Source organism: Epinephelus moara, chromosome 7 (assembly GCF_006386435.1).
Source record: "Epinephelus moara isolate mb chromosome 7, YSFRI_EMoa_1.0, whole genome shotgun sequence".
Lineage (NCBI taxonomy): Eukaryota > Metazoa > Chordata > Actinopteri > Perciformes > Serranidae > Epinephelus > Epinephelus moara.
This window is the reverse complement of record NC_065512.1, coordinates 35,016,535-35,035,451: the sequence shown is the minus strand read 5'-3', so window position 1 is coordinate 35,035,451 and position 18,917 is coordinate 35,016,535. Positions and strand designations below refer to the sequence as shown.

Genomic DNA, 18,917 nt, shown 5'->3' with positions numbered 1-18,917 from the left:
TGTTTTGAGTAATTTTCAGAGGAAGGTAAATCTATACTACTATACAAGCTGTACACTGACTACTTTAAGTTATATCAAGGTGTCATTTCTATAGTGTTGTCCCATGAAAAGATATAATGAAATATTTCCAAAAATGGGAGGGGTGTACTCACTTATGTGAGATACTGTACATTTGGACACACTGAACCAAAACTATCTACATGGCTAAGTAACATACACTAGGAGTTAAGAAATTTGGTTTAAGTGATTCTTTAAATATGTTTTGCATGTTAAGATTCTTTCATCATGAAATCTCAATGCAAACCTCTGTCCATTCTTCTTCTGTCTCATGTCTGTAGCCCAATAGGTGACAGATTCCATGTGCAGTGACGACCTAAGACATGATGCAAAAGAGAAGTTACAGCAAACATAGACAGGATGGTCGACATCACATTTTAAGAGCTGAATTACTGTATGAGATGCAGAGGAAAGGAAGTTTTATTGGAAAAAGATAATCAATTATTAAATGTAATGATGCAGCTACTCACAGTGAGGGTTGCATGTAGATCTAGGGATTCCTCCCTGCACTGCTGCATCACAAACTCAACCCCCAAGAAAATGTCCCCAAGGTTCAGCTCATCCCTATGAAGGGGGCAAGGCAGCTTACCAGGTCTCAGATCCTGAAAACAGGTGGAAGCACCATTTGAATTGTAATCTTTTCAGAAAGTCCAGAAAATAGCCAACAGAGAATTATTGGTCAACCCTGCCCCTCCCACCAGATTCTAGTTTGGCTCACTGCCCTATTAAAGGGAAGATATTGGGGGTGTAGGAAAAAAATTGTATAGCATGTTATCACGATACTTTTGTGAGGCAATATCGTATCATTAAACGGACACCAACTATTCTTTTTTTTATTATATAAACTATTAATATTGCAAATACATATTCAATTTTTGGTAGCCCACTAGAATAATAAAATTGTTTTTTCAATCGACTAGATACATATTTTTTAACAAACTGAAAATGTTGCCTTAGTCTTACTAGGGACTGTTCATTACCTATGAAAGGGGAATGGGTTGGTGCAAAAAGTGGGAGGCATAACAAATATTTTTCTTTTAGCACTGGGGAGAGAGTTATGTTTTTGTTTTTTTTGGCTTACAACTTTAATGTCTGTATTTTTTTATTTATTTTACTGTGGATTTTAAAAGAAAACATACTGATTAAAAAATGCCTTGAATGCATGTTTTCTTTAAAAGTCACTAAAATGACACCATTTACTGTAGCAAGAAATTGTAAAAGAAGAAATTATCATTGAAAAAGGTAATCAATCGCAATATAGGCCCATCACAGCAGATTTTATACAATATTCAGTATATTTAATCACGTCTAAAATCTCAGTAATTTTGTATCGTGACTTAGGTATCGTGGTATTATCGTATCGCGAGGCCTCTGGTGATTCCTACCCCGAAAAAAACACGTGTAGCCCTGTTGACACTTCATGGGAGCAGGTGGCAGACAATTCATAGATTAACTATCATGTGTTATAATGTAGTCGTATTTACCTCGTAGAATGGAAATGACAGGACGTCCGTGGGCACATTTTTCTTTCTGTACGTGTGATTAATTTGCTGGATCCTGTGGTTATCCACGCAAACGATGCCCAAGTCAAATTTATGGATGCCCAGTATGTGCCTCAGTGTGTCAACATCCTTGCGCAGCCTGGCGCGGCGAAGAGGCACCACCTTTTGGAGATTCCGCAGTACTACTCCCATTTTATACTTTAGCGTAAAAAGACAAGACTGTTATTTAAAAACTCCATAAACATATGAAAGCGTTAAAACTAACCCACCTTCCACCCTTACTCTGTGGCGGTGAGTCTACGAGGACTGTCGGTCAGCTTTGCGTTAGCTGCGAGCGTTGTTCAGTCATTCCGGGCAGGCAGAATTCAAGGTGACACGTCTCCAGCAGTGGCAGCATGTAATTCCTCGAAAATTATCTTTTAGGCTTTCTCTGTATTGTGTGGATATGAAAATATAGTTGAGAGAAAATGACAATATTCTGTCGTTAGCAAAAGTGGTCCCTCGCCCATTCAAAACCCATTCGAGCAATGGAACGGTCGTAACGTTGGCAGCAGCGGAAAGGAGTTTCGCTGTGAGCGGGGAACTAAAGATTTGTCGGACCGGAAGCGGATATGGAAAAATGTGTATGAACTAAACCAAAAAGTCAACATAGCAAACTCGAACTGTGTACGGTGAGATTTTTTTTCGTATGAAAGTCGAACAGTTTTGCAGTATTGCGTCGTGGGTTTTTTTACATGTCAAAATAACAATTGTAAGGGTAATGGAACAAACGCTAAGCTAACGTTACAATGTTTGTGGTGTTAGCTAGCTAGTGCTAACCGCGGAGCCATCCTGTCTTCATAGTGTTGACTTTTACGTGGTAGGGTGTTTACAGCGAAAACCTTGAGAGACGGGATCAGTGTTGCATATTTCTGTCGCTTGAATGACTGCACAAGAAAGAGTTCTTTAAACAAAATACCAAGGATACTAAACTTCCGCTGATATTTGCGCCATGAATCCATCCAATCCGTTTGGCAGCCCACAAGGTGGAGCTTTTCAAGCCCCAAGCAACACTTTGAAGAGTGGTTTGTTCCAGTCATTTGGGCAGCAAAGTTCTACCAATCAGCCCCAAGCAATGGGCTTTTTTCCACCATCAGCGTTTGGACAGCCATCCGTCTTAAATCAGCCCACACCTCATGGAAATACCGTTTTTGGACAAGCCCCTGCCTTTGGACAGTCATCTACACAGGCTCCTTCGCTGCCTGCAATAAGCCAAGCTCCAGCATTTGGACAGCAACCATTAGGAATGAATAGCTCAGGCTTTGGCAGTAGCACGGCACCAGCCTTCGGACAGACTAGTGGACCAAACCAGAGTTCAGTCTTTGGCCAGACACCTTCATTTGGGCAGCCGTCTGCATTTGGGCAGGCTCCGGGATTCAACCAGCAGGCCACAGGACTTGTCCAGCAGTCCTCTGGGTTTGGAAACCCTCAGATGACTTCTGGCTCTACCGCTGCCTTAGGGCAACCTCAGCCGCTAGGTTTTGGGCAGTCTGTGTTTGGACAACCATCATCCACCAGTGTCACCACCAGTGTATTTGGTGCAGCTCAGAGTGCAACCCAGAGCAGAAGCTTTGGATCATCGAAATTCAGTTTCAAGCCTGCCAATGAGGCACTGTTCAAACCCATCTTTAGTGCGAGCCCCGAGCCCACAAACCCTCAAACTACTTCAATGTCCAGCTCACCTTTTGTCACTAGTGGGTCCCAGACAAGCTCCAGCACCACAAATAGCAGCAGCACCACCACAACAAGTGGCTTCTCTCTGTTGACTGGGGCTAAGTCTGGGCAGCTGGGCTTCAGCTTCTCACAGCCGGCTGCAGCCCCCTCTGTTTCTGCTCAAAATAATCCATTAACAACTAGCAATAGCAGCGCTCCTTCCAACACGCTGCAGTTCACCTTTTCCCAGCCAGCCGCCCCCTCAAGCTCCAGCACTAAGGCACCTACCACCCAGCCCACCACCCCATCGTCTTTCAGCTTTTCAGCTCAAGCCCTCCAGACCCAGGCAGCGCCCCTTTTTGGAGGAACAAATTTTGGTCAGCCCCCAGCTTTTGGTGACACCAAAGCTAAAGCAGACACGAGTACAGAGGACAAAGGGAGCAACCTTGAGAGCCCAGGGGACACAAATGTATTTGCACGACTTGGCAAAGGCACCAAGCGCAAGGAAGATCCAGCAGCTCCCAGCACTGGCCTAGAGAAGTCTGCCACAGGAGAGGAAGAGGAAGATGTTACAGCAGAATCAGATTCACCAAGACACCCTTCAAAGAGGCCCCTAATGCGGTCCCGCGGCCCACCAGTAGGCTTATTTGGTAGGGCATTAAGTGCTCTTCGTAGAGATGGCCCGAAGCCAGTTAGACGAGAGGCCACAAAGGAGACTCAGCAGCAAGAATTGAAGTGGGAGGAGACAGAGAGAGAAGAAGAAGTCCAAGCTCAGGGGGATGACCTACCTACTGCACAACCCACAGCACAAGCACTGACCAGGGATGTGCTGGAAAAAGCTGAAGAATCAGGTGAGACATGAAATATAGATACTGTGTGCTACCTGCATTATAAAACCAGTTTAAAGACACTGCATGGTAAAAGAATGCATCTTACTTGCCTGAATATAGTATACAATAGCTTTTTGTTCTGAGGAAGCTCAGAAATCTTCATCCTGCTGAATTTCAAATACATATCTAATTAAATAAAGGTGCAGTTTGTAGGATTTAGAGGCATCTATTGGCACAAGTTTTATATAATATTCATAACTATGTTTTCATTAGTTTATAATCACCTGAAAACCCAAGAAAAAGTTGTTTTGTTACCTTAGAATGAGCTGTTTATATTTATGAAGCATGTCTTCTACCACAGAGTCCACCATGCTGTTCTAAAGTAGCCCAGAAAGAACAAATCAAACACTGGCTCTTGGTTGAACCATTCATCTTTTTGGCAATAGCTACAATAGTTCTGTTACATGTTTGGCAGACAGGAGAAGTCTCAGTTCTATAGCCTCCTCACTAGTTGCAACTAATTCCTACACAGTGGACCTTTTAAAAGAGTGGATTACATTATTAGAATATACTCATCCTGTTGTCTGCCTATTACCCATCAACCCTCTCTAGACCCAGCAAAAGCCCCAGACCCAAATCTAACCAACACAACCCCTGTGAGGCGCAGTGTACGCAGCGAGAGCTCAGAGAGCCTGAGTGGCATGTCTCCCACCGATTGCACCACCATCATGTGCAGGAATGTGCCTCCAAACCTCAACAAGAAGGACATAATCGAGAAGCACTTTAATCGTTTTGGCAAAGTCCGTAAGGTTTTCTGCCGGCCTGCCAAGAACCTGGCTATAATACATTTTGATGACCACGTGAGTTGATGCAATTTATCCACATTAAAGCATATTTACCATGCTCTGGCTATTTTGAGTTTGCTGACCTCATCAGAACTGGTAGTTAATAATTACCACCCTCCCAGTCTGGTCCTCAGATTGCTTTGTTATTGCAGCCCACTTAATATGCTGCTGTAAGTTTTATTCATAATTCATAGTGTTAACTACCTGCTATATCCTGTTTTATATGACCAGGGTGAAGCACTGATTTTACTGCTTGTTGTTTGGACTTGTTATTCTCTTTATTACTCCTTGTAGTTTTAGTCAGTGGCATCAATCCCATTTTAAATAAGCTTGGTTTAGTCACTTATCCTGCTGAGTTAGTCAGGCCAAAGATGATGATGTGTATTTATTTTTCAATGAAATCCCAATCTTATTTCACTTTCTGTCTTTGTAATCTCTTTCAGGCATCAGCGGCAAAGGCAAAGAAGAAAGGCAAAGTCCTGCATAGACAGGAACTCCTTCTCTTGTGGCAGAGAAAGAAGCAGAGTAAATACAGTATATTATCATTAAAGTATATTTAATGTAGAAATGATTGCTAGCACCCAGCATTCACAGTTCTGCTCTATTGATATTACTGTGTAGAGATTCAGACCGTCACGCAAAAGTAAATGTAAATCAGATCTTTGTTATATACTTAGGTAGAGTCCTGAGTCGTTTATTTCATATTACCTTTAATTCCTTGCAGTGAGTCACTGTGTTGCTTTTTGTGCTTTAGGTCCAGGGGACAAAGGGAGCAGACCTGCTGCAGGGAAGGAGGAGGCAAAGGGAGAAAGTCAGGAGGACACAGAGTCCAAGGCTGCCTCCTCCCCACTCAGAAGACCTGCAGTCAGCAGCATAATGACCTTCAGCCGCAGGTAACACCTGCACCTGTATGAAATTGTTTGTTATTGTAACGACAAAAATACTAAAAGCAGCATCGAACTGCGGCTTGCTATGATAATTGCATTCACATGAAGCATGTTCTTGTTTTTCAGGCAGAAAGAAATTCTTCACATGAGTCACAGAACTCTGTTTATTGATTGGCTGTAGGTTTTCTGTGGCTGTAGTTCACCACTAAACTGTTAAACTGTCCCAAATTTTTAGTTTGGCCACACTTCACTGTGGAATCAAACGGCCGCAACTCAGAGCAGCCACCACAACTTTCCATAGACATTGCATGGCAGGTTGCCACAGGCTTGACTTTGCTACTGATTTAATGTTAGCTAAAATGCCTTCATGTAACAGGCCTGGACCAATGGACACCCTAAAAATAGTCATTTAAAATTAACTGCTGTGCTGTGACTGTCTTTCACATGTCTTTCCATGTCTCAGTTCTCCAGTGAAGAAGTCGTCATCAGCCAAGTCTCTGCAGTTTGATATTGAACCCCAGAGAGAGAGTAGCACAGAGGCTCAGAGCTCTGAGCGCCCAGTCCCTTCCTCCCTCCTCCACCTCATTGGCCAGCTAGCTGAGACAGCTGAGGACAAGTATCGCTTCCTGGAACAGAGAGACAAAATCCTGCGTCAAGGTTTAGCCACCTTTCACACCAAGCTATTGCAGCCATTAACATGCTAAAAACATGAGAGACATTTTAACTGAGAGCATAATATTTCCACACAGGTCGGCCCAAGAGAACCGACCTGGACCTGTCAAAGGTGTTTGTGGGGATGTGTCCTGACATGTGCCCGGAGAAGGAGAGGTACATGAGAGAAACACGGAAACAGCTGAGCATGTTCGAGGTCATCCCAGATACAGAGATGGTAATGTCCTTAATGCTTCTGTTCCACATTCAGATTCAAGAATATAGGGCTTTTTTCAGTTGACGCAGTATGTTGACAGATTTTGTCTCCGGTATACTGAGGTTTCTTTCAGACACTTTTTAATTTAATCTGTGAGCTGTTACAGCGTAGGTCTGTTGCTATTCTCCCTATCAATTTAGGAATGCAAAGTAAAAAGGGACCAAAATAAAGCTTGCAGGTACATTAAGGACATGAGGGACACTGTGAACATGAATTGAGACTGTCACCTCCTGTCCCCGACTAGGTGGATCACTCAGCAGCCATCAAGGAGTACAGCCGCTCATCAGCTGACCAGGAAGAGCCCTTGCCCCATGAGTTGCGCCCCCTGCCTGTGCTCAGCATGACCTTGGACTATCTGGTGACTCAGATCATGGACCTGGGCCATGACAACTACCGGGACTGGTATGACTTTGTCTGGAACAGGACTCGCGGCATTCGCAAGGTAAGGGCTCGCTTACCTCTCCCAGCTATTTGAATGTGATTCATCGCACATCTTTCATTCATTTTGTTCTTCACTATCATGTTACATACCATGTCTAAAGGCTTAATACATTTAATTTTACATACAGTTTTTAACTTACATTTAATTTATTTATTTATTTTTTCAAAAATCATAATGTAAAAATTGCAGATGTGGGCTTTAGGGAGAAAATGTGTTGTTACAACTGTTTGACAATTGTATTACCACTTGGGCAAAAAGCTCTTAAGTTCTATGTTTGAATAGCTCCAAACACACCCATGTTTTCAAGAAACTTACCTGATGTTAGAAGACAAATTTTGCTCTACTCTCCTCCTCACATGCAGCTACCTGGACAGTAATTACTGTCCATCAGTGTCTACTAGCATCTGTTTCAACACACTATCTGGGTCTAGTCATGGTTAAGCAGAGTGGAGGACATGTTTTGTAGACTGGTTTGAAATCCCAGCCATTCCTCTGTCACACCAACAGGACATCATCCAGCAGCACCTGTGCTGCCCACACACGGTGTCGCTGATTGAGAAGTGTACACGCTTCCATGTGCACTGTGCTCACCACCTCTGCGAGGAGCCTATGTCTTCTTTCGATGCCAAGATCAACAACGAGAACATGACAAAGTGCCTCCAGAGTCTCAAAGAAATGTACCAGGACTTGGCCACACGCCACATCTACTGTCCCCTGGAGGCAGAGTTTCGCCAGTACAATGTGCTGCTCAAACTCAATGATGGTGACATCTTACGGTCAGTCCACTGAAATGCACACGCAAATGATTATTAGTTTTTTAAAAGTAGTTAGTCTTTCTTTTAAGAAAGTAGCACATTGAAATATTTTTCATACATCTCCAGCTGTGATATCACTTTTTTGGGGCATGTTTGTCTGCGTTCCCTGCATATTGCACCTCACTCTATTCCCTAAACAAATACTTCCTCACACTTCATGTCCACACAGTGAAGTGCAGCAGTTCCGTGACGAGGTGCGAAATTCCCCTGAGGTGAAGTTTGCCGTGCATGCATTCGCTGCAGTCAATAGCAACAACTTTGTGCGCTTCTTCAAGCTGGTGAAAGGAGCTTCATACCTCGCCAGCTGCCTCCTACACAGATACTTCAATCAGGTCAGAAACTGTTTGCTTCATCTATGACTGAGACTGAAAAAAACCTTGAGCTTGTTTAAAGCGTTTTTCACTAGTTTGGAAGTGTTCTTTGACTTTAGAAGTATGAAAATATATGAGCACTTATTCTGTTCATGCATGAGCTGAATACAGGCCATAGTCATTATCCCCCCTCCTGTTTTCATGTATGAAAAGTATATGGAAATATGGTTTATGTTACATGGCACTGCTTCATTATATCTAATGATATTTTATGCCTATTGGTACGAACATTGTAACTGCAGGTATTAAAGTAGTGGGAAGTTTGAGAGAAGTTTGTGTAGTTTGATATTTATGTTTTGTCAAATGTGTGTGTGTCTGTGTGCCACAGGTTAGAGCTAAGGCCTTGAAGACCTTGAACATGGCCCACACTGTGGGTCCACGATCAACTGCATTTCCAGTTGAGGACGTAGTTCGGATGTTAATGTTTCGCGACACTGAAGAGGCAACTGACTTCATCCAGCAGTACGGCCTGAATGTCAACGAAGGGTGAGTTTGTACTGATGGTCTGACAGAAGTTTGAGCAGCAGTTTAATTTAAATAATGAGGTTTTAATATGACAACACCTTTGCAGCCCCAGCAATATATACCTATTCCTCACAGTTAAGTATTTATAAGTGAAAAATGTAAAAAATCTCCATAGAGGGCTACATGATGGGGCTGCTAGTGGCTCTCTGCTAATTTCAGTGGTATGGAAGAAATGAACCCATCCACAGGTGTGAGAGCACCCTTAGCTAACAGTCGTTGAGACACTGGCATTGGCATTGGCATTGGCACTAGTACTGTAACCCCTTTTCATCGTGTATTATAGCCCATGTCCAACAAAAAATTCCCCAAATCTTGTTCACAGTGTGGTTGAGCTGAGTCGGGTAGCCTATCAGGAGCCAGAGCTGCCTTTAGCCCAGAAGAAGTCGGAGGTCATCCTTGCAAAGAAAACAGTGTTGATTGGAGAGGTGGTGAACGGAGGCCCCCTCCCCAGCCCTGTCCAGCATACTCCTGTCTGCAGCTTTGATTCCCAGAACAAGTACCGTGGAGAAGGCCCACTGGCTGAGCCCACTCAAGGCCCATTCAGAGGTATTCACTCCTTTTAACCTTTGACATTTTTTTCTGCATTTACAGTGCATGCATTTGCTAAGGATTGCAATAGACAGGTTGTCTTATTTTTTATGAGCAGTAAAACTCTTCTCTCTACTTCTACTGTGACTAAATGAATTAAAATGAATATTAAGTTATAAGTATGTAATCCTATCACTTCTTAAAGAATGTAGAGAATCTGTCTCATTAATAAAAGCTGTAATGTTTCTTAATTGTCTCAGCTCTTGCTGCTAAGGTGGAGGTTAAGGCCCCATCCAGCGCTGAGTTGCTTGCACAGGTCATTCCAGACACACCCGCTGCGTTCGGGTTGCCCCCAGCTGTTACAGATGAGACAGGAGAGCCCAGTCAACCGTACCAGAGCTCAGCCCAGCCAGCAGACGCCCAGCAGCTGTTCCAGCCGATACCTCAACCTCAGCCCGTCAAACCACCATCACCTCCACCCAAACCTCAGCCAGTATACAGCAATGAGGTGGGCAAGATTTCTTGGCTCTGTATCAAAATATAATTAATGTCTAAGCAATGAATTGATGAAAATAGATATGTTTTTCTCATATTATCTCGCAAAAATAGTAAACATTACCTGGTTTCAGCTTCTCAGATGTGAGGATTTGCTGCTTCTCTTTGTTTATGTGATTGTATGGTTAATATTTGAGGTTTTGGCACCTTGGGCTTTAGTAGAAATTAGGAGGATCATTTAAACTGTTTTCTGACATTTAATAGATCAAATTATCAGTGGAGAAATGAATAATCAGATTAAGTGATAATGGAAATAACCATAAAATTAGTTGCACTGTTTAAATATAATACAAAGATTAACCAAAAAAGGTAAAAGAGCTCAGTCTGTATTAATTAGAGCTTATTAAAGCAACACTGAACTGGTTGTTCTTTTGTTGGACATGACAGTGACTGCTGTGTTTGTTCCCTCCTGCAGGACATTATGGCTGAAGTGGACTGTGTGATTGAAGAGGTGGTTGAAGCAGCAGTGAGGGAGGTAGCTGATGCTGGTGCCAGCTATGCCACCGCAGCTCTAGCGTAAGTTCAAGTGATTTTATCCATCCAGCTGATCTGTACCACCGTTTTAATCATGTGTTGCTGTTATTCCACTGTTTTACAGTTATCAATAATTTCTGTGATTACAATGTGTAGAGGTAGTGGAGATCCAACCCCTTGAGATGTTTAGTATTAAGATGACTAACTGTCCGATTCCCTTTTGTTCTGCAGGGAGAGCGGTGTACAGGTGGAGTCAGTGGTGAGTGAGGTGTTGGACCAGATGCTGCAGGAGATGTCCTCCTCCGAGATTAAGCTGGAACAAGAGCGTGTTGCTGAAGAGAAACGCAAGCTTGAAGAAGCCAGGTTGGTCTTCTGACAGTTGTTTTATCAGTGCACTCACCTTGGTTAAAAAAGGGGATGTTATCTTCTACCCTGACCCAAAATAACCTTTGTAAGCTGTTAGTGATGATTTTTTTTGTGTAGAGTACCTTGTCAGTTTTAAGCGATTATAAAAGCAGCTTTATTTGCCACAGCTCACCCCCATTTTCTTTTCCGTGACAGGATGAAGCAGGAGCATGAGGCCTTCCTGGTTCAGTTCAGCTTCTCTCTCTGCACAGAACTCATCTACGAAGTTATAGATGAGACTATTGAGGAGACCGCCACCTCTGAGATCCAGTAAGGCTTTAAAACTCAACCAAATTCTAAAGTGGTCTGATGTGAAGTTACATGATTAACAAGACTACTAAATTAAAGGATAATAAGGTGCTAGAATTTAAGAGGAATATCTTTAAGTATAATGTCTTCACAAGTGAATTTTGCTGAGTTTAAATGGACAATTTTTTATTCCTTTTTCAGGCAGGCAGTGAATGAGAAAGCAGACCGTGTGGCTAAGTGCACGGAGCAGGTGTGTACCAGTCTTGTTGAGGAGACTTTGAATGCAGACATTTCTCTGCTGGTTGAAGACATCCTTGAAGCTGAGCTGCAGCGCATTCACAAGTACATCAAAAGGTAAGAAACGGTTCCTTTTTCATTGCAGTGTTTTAGGAAATGTTTACTGTAAAGAAAAACATTTTTTATTTTATTTATTTGTTTTTAGTCTTTTTTTTTTTAACGTAGATTTTTGTGTCACTATAACCATCTCTCCATTTTATTTCATGTTTATTTTTATTCATTTATCTTTATTTCTATTTTTGATTATTATTTTTTTATTTTATTTATTTGTTTAATTAATTCTTTTAAACTTTTTTTTTTTTTCATCACCATTACTATCTCTCAATCTCTCCATGTTTAAAGATAATTAGACATCAATCTGACGCACCAGTAAACCACTCTAACTCTGGCTGAATGTTTAATTTCTTATCTCTGTCTTCTTTTCTCCTCTCACCCGTACCACCAGGTGGCGTGATGTGGTAGCAGTACGTCGGCAGCTGAAGAGACAGATGAGAGGTTTCCCTGCAGCTCCTTGCTGTGTGGACCCTCGATTCAAACTGAAGGCTCTGGCTCCCAGCGCCCCTGCACAGCCCTCCATAGCAGATCTGGCTCGTGGTCTGGTCAACCTGGGAAACGCTGGCACTCTGGCCTTCTCCAGCACCAGGTATGCTCATCTCCCATTAATGTTGTTCTCCATGTGTCTTTGGAATGCACATGAGGATTGATGAATGAAAAAACTGGTGAATATTACACATCAGAATTTTTGTCACTGTATTATTGTATAATTTACAGAACATAATGTGTGGTTGTTGGATAGATTTAGTTTTTAATCTGCTATCTTTGTCAACCCTGAAATAAACCTAAGTATGATACATGTTCTGTATTTTGCTAAGGTTGTTGAAAATGAGACAGGAAGCAATCCACCAGATGAGAGTTCACTACTACTATCAGCAGCTGCTGGAGTAAGTCCTTTGTATGTTTATTCCATCAGTGTTTCATGCATGTCACAAAGCAAAATCATCACAATCTGACCTTATTTTGTTTTGGGGGTTTTTGTCTCAGTGAGACAGTGTGGGCGCCACTTGACCTGCCAGCACTGGTGACAGAAAATATGCCTGACCCACCTGATCGAATCTTCTGGAAAGCTGTTCTACTCTTACCTAGCGACCACGAGAGTGTTGCCAGCCTGGCTGACAGGTAAGCAGCAGCATATAAATGTGGCTAAGGGTCACCAACAGTAACAGCAGTTTGATTATACAATTTCTTCTCACTGAAGATATGCAGTGTTGGCTGAATCTTTCATTGTGTATGTCCTGTCCTGTTTGTTCTTTTCAGGATCCTGTCTGACTGGCTGGAGGTGAAGTTCGGTGGCTGCAAGGGGTCTGAGGTGAGGGAGGAGCAGCAAGATGGCACACTGCAGACCCTCTGTGTCACCAACTCACTCCAGGACAAAGGACAAAGTACACACAAAGTCCACATCAGCATTAAGGTGAGCTCAGACTGCAGCTTATATGGAAGAGAGCAGTTAAACACAAAGAAAAGGGATCACAGAGTCTGTATGTTTTTGAGACTGTGTGTATTCAACAGGGCTCATCTAGTGTTAGAATATACAGTAACTGTATGCTGTAACTGATCATTGCAGTGAAACATGCGTAGCACACTCTGAAAGCTGGGCTAAAAAGCCAATTTGCAATAAAGAGTAATAATTAGCACCCACTCTTGAGAATTGGGACAAATCATGACAAATCAAGAGATGAAACAACGAGATGAGAGGCAACTTTGAATAATAAAATGGTTACTCACTACGACTGCTGTAAAATAATCAAATGTATAACTTTTTGTCAACTCTGTCAGATCTCATGTCTGCCATCCATTATGTTTGCTATAAAAAATGAATCCGTGGGTGGTTGGCTCATCACAAGGTTTAATAGTCAAGATTTTGATCTTTTAAAATATATTTCATATATATCATCCCTTCCACCCCCACCCCGCAAAAAAAGGTTTTGTCCCAATTCTCAAGAATGGCTGTTAGAATAAGAGTAAAAATAAGAATTAGAAAATGAGATACAAAGGATGAAAATTCAAAGATAGAAATTCTAAATATATTCAATATATATCACAAAATTATAAAAAAAAATATATATATATATGTATCATTTTTTCATGGTGCACCATAAGATTGATGACCAGTCATGTTTTAGGTGCCCAGTTAAAGTGAAAAATTTGTATTTTTATTTTATTTTCGTCTTTTTAAAATTGTACCGTTTATTATCTGGTGCTTGAAGAAAGTCCAGGTAATGAACAGAACTGTTCCACAAACTCTCGCTGAACTGTAATTGACAAAAGTAATAATAATTCACTTAAGTAAAAGACACATCTCAGCATTGAGTCAGTGTATTCATCAACAAAGCAATAAAACATGATATTTCCACACTTATTAAGCCACATTGGTATTTAAAATTTACTTTCTACTCCATCTGTATAAATGTTTTGTTATTTAGGTAGATACAAAAATGATGTGCTGTGCCTTAATGCTGTGTCACATGGGGTTTTCTGACTCAGTCTTCTCGTTGGTGTCTCCCAGGCATCTCGTGGCCCTCTGACCGAAGACGGCCTTTCCAAAACAGAGGAGTGCTGTGAGCTACAGGGGACAGGAGCTCTAATCATGTTGCTCCCCGCCATACCTATCACCAAGCCCGGGCACGACGAGCAGGATGTACCTCTGCTGTCAGCCCTGCTTCAGCTCAAACAGCTACAGCAGGCCAGCACCTGGCACTGCCCGCTGCCTTTGGTCATTCTGGTACCAGGGCCTGAGGGTGGCACTGATGATACACAGAAACTTGAAGAAGGTAATTAATAATAGTAATAATGACATGAATAGTTTTCTAATTGGTATACTGTGTGATTAAAGTCATGCTCAGAAAGCAATTGATAAAATGCACGTGGTTGGAATAGTTACATTTTACATCAGGCAGTAGTTATTAAACAGGAGCTGAATTAATCTGGTTGAAATGTGTGAAACCTGAACTATTCCTCTCATGTGTCTTGTCCCTCAGCTCTGATGCTGCACACACTGGTCCAGGAAGGCCTGATATCAGAGTACACATTCTTCTTCATACCAGAGACCACAAGTGACCAAGAGGGATCCAAAAAGGTACTACCCATACATAGACTAACATCACAGAAGAATACCTATCTTTTGCACCTCATCTTTTATGTTTAATATCCTTCACTTTCACAAGCAGGACTGGGATTTGATAGAAACAGTGATGTTATGTTTGGATTTACATTTAATTGTCTCAGCTTTATGGAACTGTATTCTGAGTGTCAGCTCATTGTTCAGCTGTTGGACCAGCAACTTTTTAACGAAAAAGCTCTAAAAACCTGCTTTACGCCACCTGCTCAGCACCAGACGGCTGGTGAATATAGAGGAGCATGTAGCCACTAACTAGCCAGATATTTCCCTCAGGAGTTGGGGGAGATCAAAACAGAGCCAAAGAGTGAATATTGAACAGACACAAAACTCCAAATGAATGCTAATGTTGCTCCATAACAGCTGGGTGTGTAAATACGCAACTGTTTGCAAACAGGTTTGCTATATCTACTTAAAAGAAGATGATGTGTCAATGTTGTGTACACACAACTTGTTTCCACTGCTGCCAAGAGGCCAAAAAAATCTGTTATTGCAGGTTTAACTCAAAAAACTAAAAGCCTATATTAATGATAATTTTTTTGAAAACAAGTCATCAATAGCATGCTTGTTGACACTGTGGGGGAGATTAGGGGAGTGGGTTGTTGGGACAGTTGAGGGGGTGTTGGGAGAGTGAATTTGGAATTACTGTGTAAAATGAAAAACAAAATCTGAGGGGTAGTGGAATGATTAATGAGTAAAACAGAGTTTTCTTTTATGTTTGTCTGTTTTTTAATGTGACTTTTGTGTCAAGTTAGCTTTGATTTTTGTGAAGTGTATAGTTCTGCCTAGCCTTGACCTCTAATAATTATTCAAATGAAACAATCAGAGGAAGTTTGAGGGGAACATTGCTCTTTGGTGCAAATTTATGATGCAACCTGTGCTAAGATTTAACAAGTCCTGTAGACCCTCCTTCATTGTGAGGGCTCATAAGCCAAAAAAGGTTCAGAATCACTGATATAGATTGTTTCACAGTTCTGAAACATTTCCTCTAAGCCTTCTCCAACTTCTCCCCCACCTCTCCTCTTGTGTCTCTCTAGCTAAACCAGGCTACATGTTGGTTGCTTGCCCACACTCCACCACCCCTCCCGCTCTCCTGCCAGACCCTGGTGCAGCTTGTAGAGGCCAGTTTGAGTCGTGAATTCAGTCCCAGAGTTTACACCAATCGGCAGGAGCGGGTTGCTGCGGGTCTTCCTTCCCAGGACCCCGCGCCTGTCATCCAGCTGTACAACGCCGTCCTGGCTCACATTGCTGACAAAGTGTCGTCCCAGGATCTGAGCAGACTTTCGTGGCCGCCAAGCGAGTTCAGCCTGCCTGATACTCGTGACTTTGTCCCTCATCTGGGCTGGAACTCTACTCAGCATCTGGCCTGGCTATGCAAAGCCATCCTCAGCCTGCAGCTGCCACAGTGGGAGCAGCTATCTGCCACAGGTCAGTGACTGAGATATCAGTTTTGTGCACAGGGAGGCTATTAATTACTGCAGAGTTTTTCTTAATGTTTATGTTTTTCATTTGTACTCATGAGGATTTTGTACAATGCCATGAACAAAAGACCAATAATGTCTGTATTCTACTTTACTATACTATTATCTCCCCCTCTCTTTCTAGCCTCCTGGCCTGAGCTCTGCTCCTCTATCTTTCACTACGCCGCTCAGATCCCAGTTTCACACCAAAGTCAGCCTCTCCTAATGTCACGGCTAGAAAACCTTCTGGCAAGGGTCAGGCTAAAGGGTCACCATACCCGAACCCCCAAATCCAACATAACCATGAGCAATGAGAATGTTTGCCCAGCCTTCAGTCAGATTCCTTGGGGCGACGTGCTGTTAATTTGCATTGACCACAAGCTGAAAGACTGGCAGATCCCCGGACCACCTGTCTGTGAAGGTGAGAACATTCTTGGGGAGGGTTATCGTACTGTTGTTTACAACAAGACCCTATGCAGTGAACCCCTTGATGATGTATGACTTGCATTACAATGAGCAATTTTTTCTTTGTTTTCTTGTTGAAGATGCTGTGACGGATGATGGGGAGATCCTGGTTTACATCCCTGCAGAGTCACTGAAGGGTTTCCAGCCGCCTGAGGAATGGACCCAGGCCATCAAACAAACCCACAGAGAGAAGCAGCAAGAGAGGGAAGGGTAAGACGGTCAACATTCTTTTAAATGTTAACTTTAAAACTGCTGGGTGCATCTTGTGACCTCGTGCTCGTAAATTTCTTTGTGTGCCTCTAATTTTTTATCATTTAGGAGCACATGTGTTCCTAGGGAAAAAAGGCAGCATAGAGCCCTGTACAAGCAAACAAAGCAAACAAATAATACAGCCAATCTGCAGTTGAAACAAAATATTGCTGTGACAATGTTTACTTACAACTCTGAAAGGGGCAATAGTCCTCCAAAGTTTAGCTCCACAGTACGTTCTACTACTACTTCCTGAGGTCACTAAACTTACTTCACTCCATGGCCAAGATCACTGCTGGTTAGGCAATTACTACACAAACAGAGTAGATGGTATAAAGGGCAAAACGCACCAGGCACATTCAGTGTGTGTTAGGGGGGTCAAATAAATCTATTAGCTGGTGTGTTTCACCCAGAAATCTCTAAGACTGTAGTAAATCAGGGGAAATTACATTTTCATTATAGACAGACACTTAATGTACATGGTACTTATTTATTTCAAAGTTGCATATTGTACTTATAAACCAACTTTTGACTTCCTTTCCCTGTCACTCATAGTTTTCAAAGAAAATATGATCATGTACAAGTCACAGCATTACAACATTGCAGCTACACTATCACAATACTACACCTTTGCTTTCCGTTCTCCAGTTTCTCTCCCTGACTCCCCTCTCCATCCTCCTTCATCCTCAGGGCAAGTGAAGCTGCACATGCACCGCCCAGCAGCCTATCCCTCAGACAGAGGTTGTTCCACAGTGTGGTAGAGCCTCTCGAGGCGCCAACAGCCCCACTGGACATCACGCACACTCCCTCAGCACAAGAGCTACTGGCCCACAGAGTCCTCCAGAGCTTAGAGGAGGAGAAGGCTGAAAGCAAAAGGTACAGATACAGCACTGCTTTTAAAAGTTTTTATTGCATCTAGATTTCATGTTGATAGAATAAGCCATTTAAAAGAGAAGGTGTACATGAATAAAAAAAATGATAATCAAAAAATGGATAAAAAGGTCTAGTCTTCGGTTGTTTATTAAAAACACACAAAAAGGATTTTGACACTCCTTTGCGTTTATTATTTGACAAACATCATCTACCATATGTGTATCTTGTCTAACACACTTATGTCTACAGGAGCATGGAGCAGCTTCAGCGCTGGCTGGATGGTGACCCCCTCAACCACTTGTCCACACCGCTTTTCATTCCATCCTCCACTCTGTTGTCCATGCCCACAACCATAACACATACACCCACAGCCAAAGCTCTCACACAGGTATGACATGTCCCCTCACCTCACCCAGTGATCCTGGGACAAGTTATTTCCTTTTTCAAACAGCCATTCTGGGTGATCGCAACAGTGTACATGTCTTAGATGATAGTGTATTATATGTGGCTGCAAATAAAGAGATTCATCAGTATTATATTCTAAATGTTGCAATTGTGAATTGCGGTAGTCATGCATTGTCATTGTTTTGACTTTTCAGGAGCCAGAGCCTGATGATCTTTCAGCCAAAGCAGATGGGCCTAAAACCACGCCTGTATCTATGGCATGGCGACTAAAGGAACTCGAGCGACAGATTTTGGCGAGCCATGAGGAAGAACTGGCCTGTAGACTGAAGCTGAGTGGTCTCCTGAGCATTGTTGATGACTGATGAACTGAACCTAAAAACCAAAACAAATGACTCTGACTATGCAAGTATATGAAAACTGAGAGGGAAATAAACCTTCTGCCTGCAGCGAGAGACTACTTTTACTTCCTTTTTTTTTATTGCTAAATAAACTCATCACACTGGCATACTGAGTCTTTTATTCTATAGTCTGTTGTGGTCAGATTCACTGTTCACAACAGTGTGTGTGTTATGTCTTTTTTTTGTTTGTCTTAATGTCTACTTTTGGTTTAATTTTGTACCATAGATTTTGCATTTATAACTTGAAAATGTGTGTACAGTGTCTGTCACTGCATTGACAAACCCGATGAGATGTTTTTTTTCTCAAAGTGCGCGAAATCTCTGAAACAGCTGCTCTTCCTAATTGTGTTGAACACATCTTAAATTACATGGATGGTGTTTGTAAAACCAGCTACAAATCATAGAATTGCTTCCATGTTGTTTGAACTAGTTTTGTATTGTTCAATTATGAAGTGTCTAATAGCTATATATAGAATAAAAGTGTTATTTTTCA

At 42.1% G+C, this 18,917-nt stretch overlaps 2 protein-coding genes across 2 annotated transcripts in view; one reads left to right on the top strand and one right to left on the bottom strand.

Moving 5' to 3' along the window:
* The window catches only part of ybey (ybeY metalloendoribonuclease), a 4,616-nt gene extending 2,514 nt beyond the window's left edge, over positions 1 to 2,102 (bottom strand). Inside the window, exons 1-4 of the mRNA XM_050049910.1 lie at positions 1,842 to 2,102; positions 1,542 to 1,757; positions 528 to 659; positions 305 to 373 (exon numbers count right to left, since the gene is read on the bottom strand). Coding sequence (XP_049905867.1) covers positions 305 to 373; positions 528 to 659; positions 1,542 to 1,751 — 411 coding nt within the window. The 5' untranslated portion in view covers positions 1,752 to 1,757; positions 1,842 to 2,102. The remainder of the gene's footprint in view (positions 1 to 304; positions 374 to 527; positions 660 to 1,541; positions 1,758 to 1,841) is intronic.
* Positions 2,103 to 2,172: 70 nt separating this feature from the next.
* mcm3ap (minichromosome maintenance complex component 3 associated protein) lies at positions 2,173 to 18,531 on the top strand. The gene is made up of 28 exons (XM_050049905.1): positions 2,173 to 4,102; positions 4,694 to 4,941; positions 5,370 to 5,451; positions 5,681 to 5,819; positions 6,277 to 6,470; positions 6,563 to 6,702; positions 6,986 to 7,183; positions 7,691 to 7,959; positions 8,168 to 8,330; positions 8,698 to 8,855; positions 9,217 to 9,440; positions 9,683 to 9,930; positions 10,393 to 10,493; positions 10,683 to 10,814; positions 11,013 to 11,126; positions 11,307 to 11,459; positions 11,848 to 12,045; positions 12,275 to 12,343; positions 12,444 to 12,578; positions 12,717 to 12,870; positions 13,966 to 14,230; positions 14,438 to 14,535; positions 15,612 to 16,002; positions 16,180 to 16,455; positions 16,580 to 16,709; positions 17,439 to 17,624; positions 17,871 to 18,009; positions 18,221 to 18,531. The coding sequence occupies exons 1-28, from the start codon at positions 2,551 to 2,553 to the stop codon at positions 18,386 to 18,388; spliced, it is 6,324 nt and encodes a 2,107-aa protein (XP_049905862.1). The 5' UTR covers positions 2,173 to 2,550; the 3' UTR covers positions 18,389 to 18,531.
* Positions 18,532 to 18,917: the final 386 nt, after the last annotated feature.

Coding starts and splice junctions, on each gene's coding strand:
- mcm3ap (XM_050049905.1), top strand. CDS start 2,551: ATGAATCCATCCAATCCGTTTGGCAGCCCACAAGGTGGAGCTTTTCAA. Junction 6,703..6,985: donor TCATCCCAGATACAGAGATG/GTAATGTCCTTA, acceptor GTCCCCGACTAG/GTGGATCACTCAGCAGCCAT. Junction 18,010..18,220: donor CAGCCAAAGCTCTCACACAG/GTATGACATGTC, acceptor TTGACTTTTCAG/GAGCCAGAGCCTGATGATCT.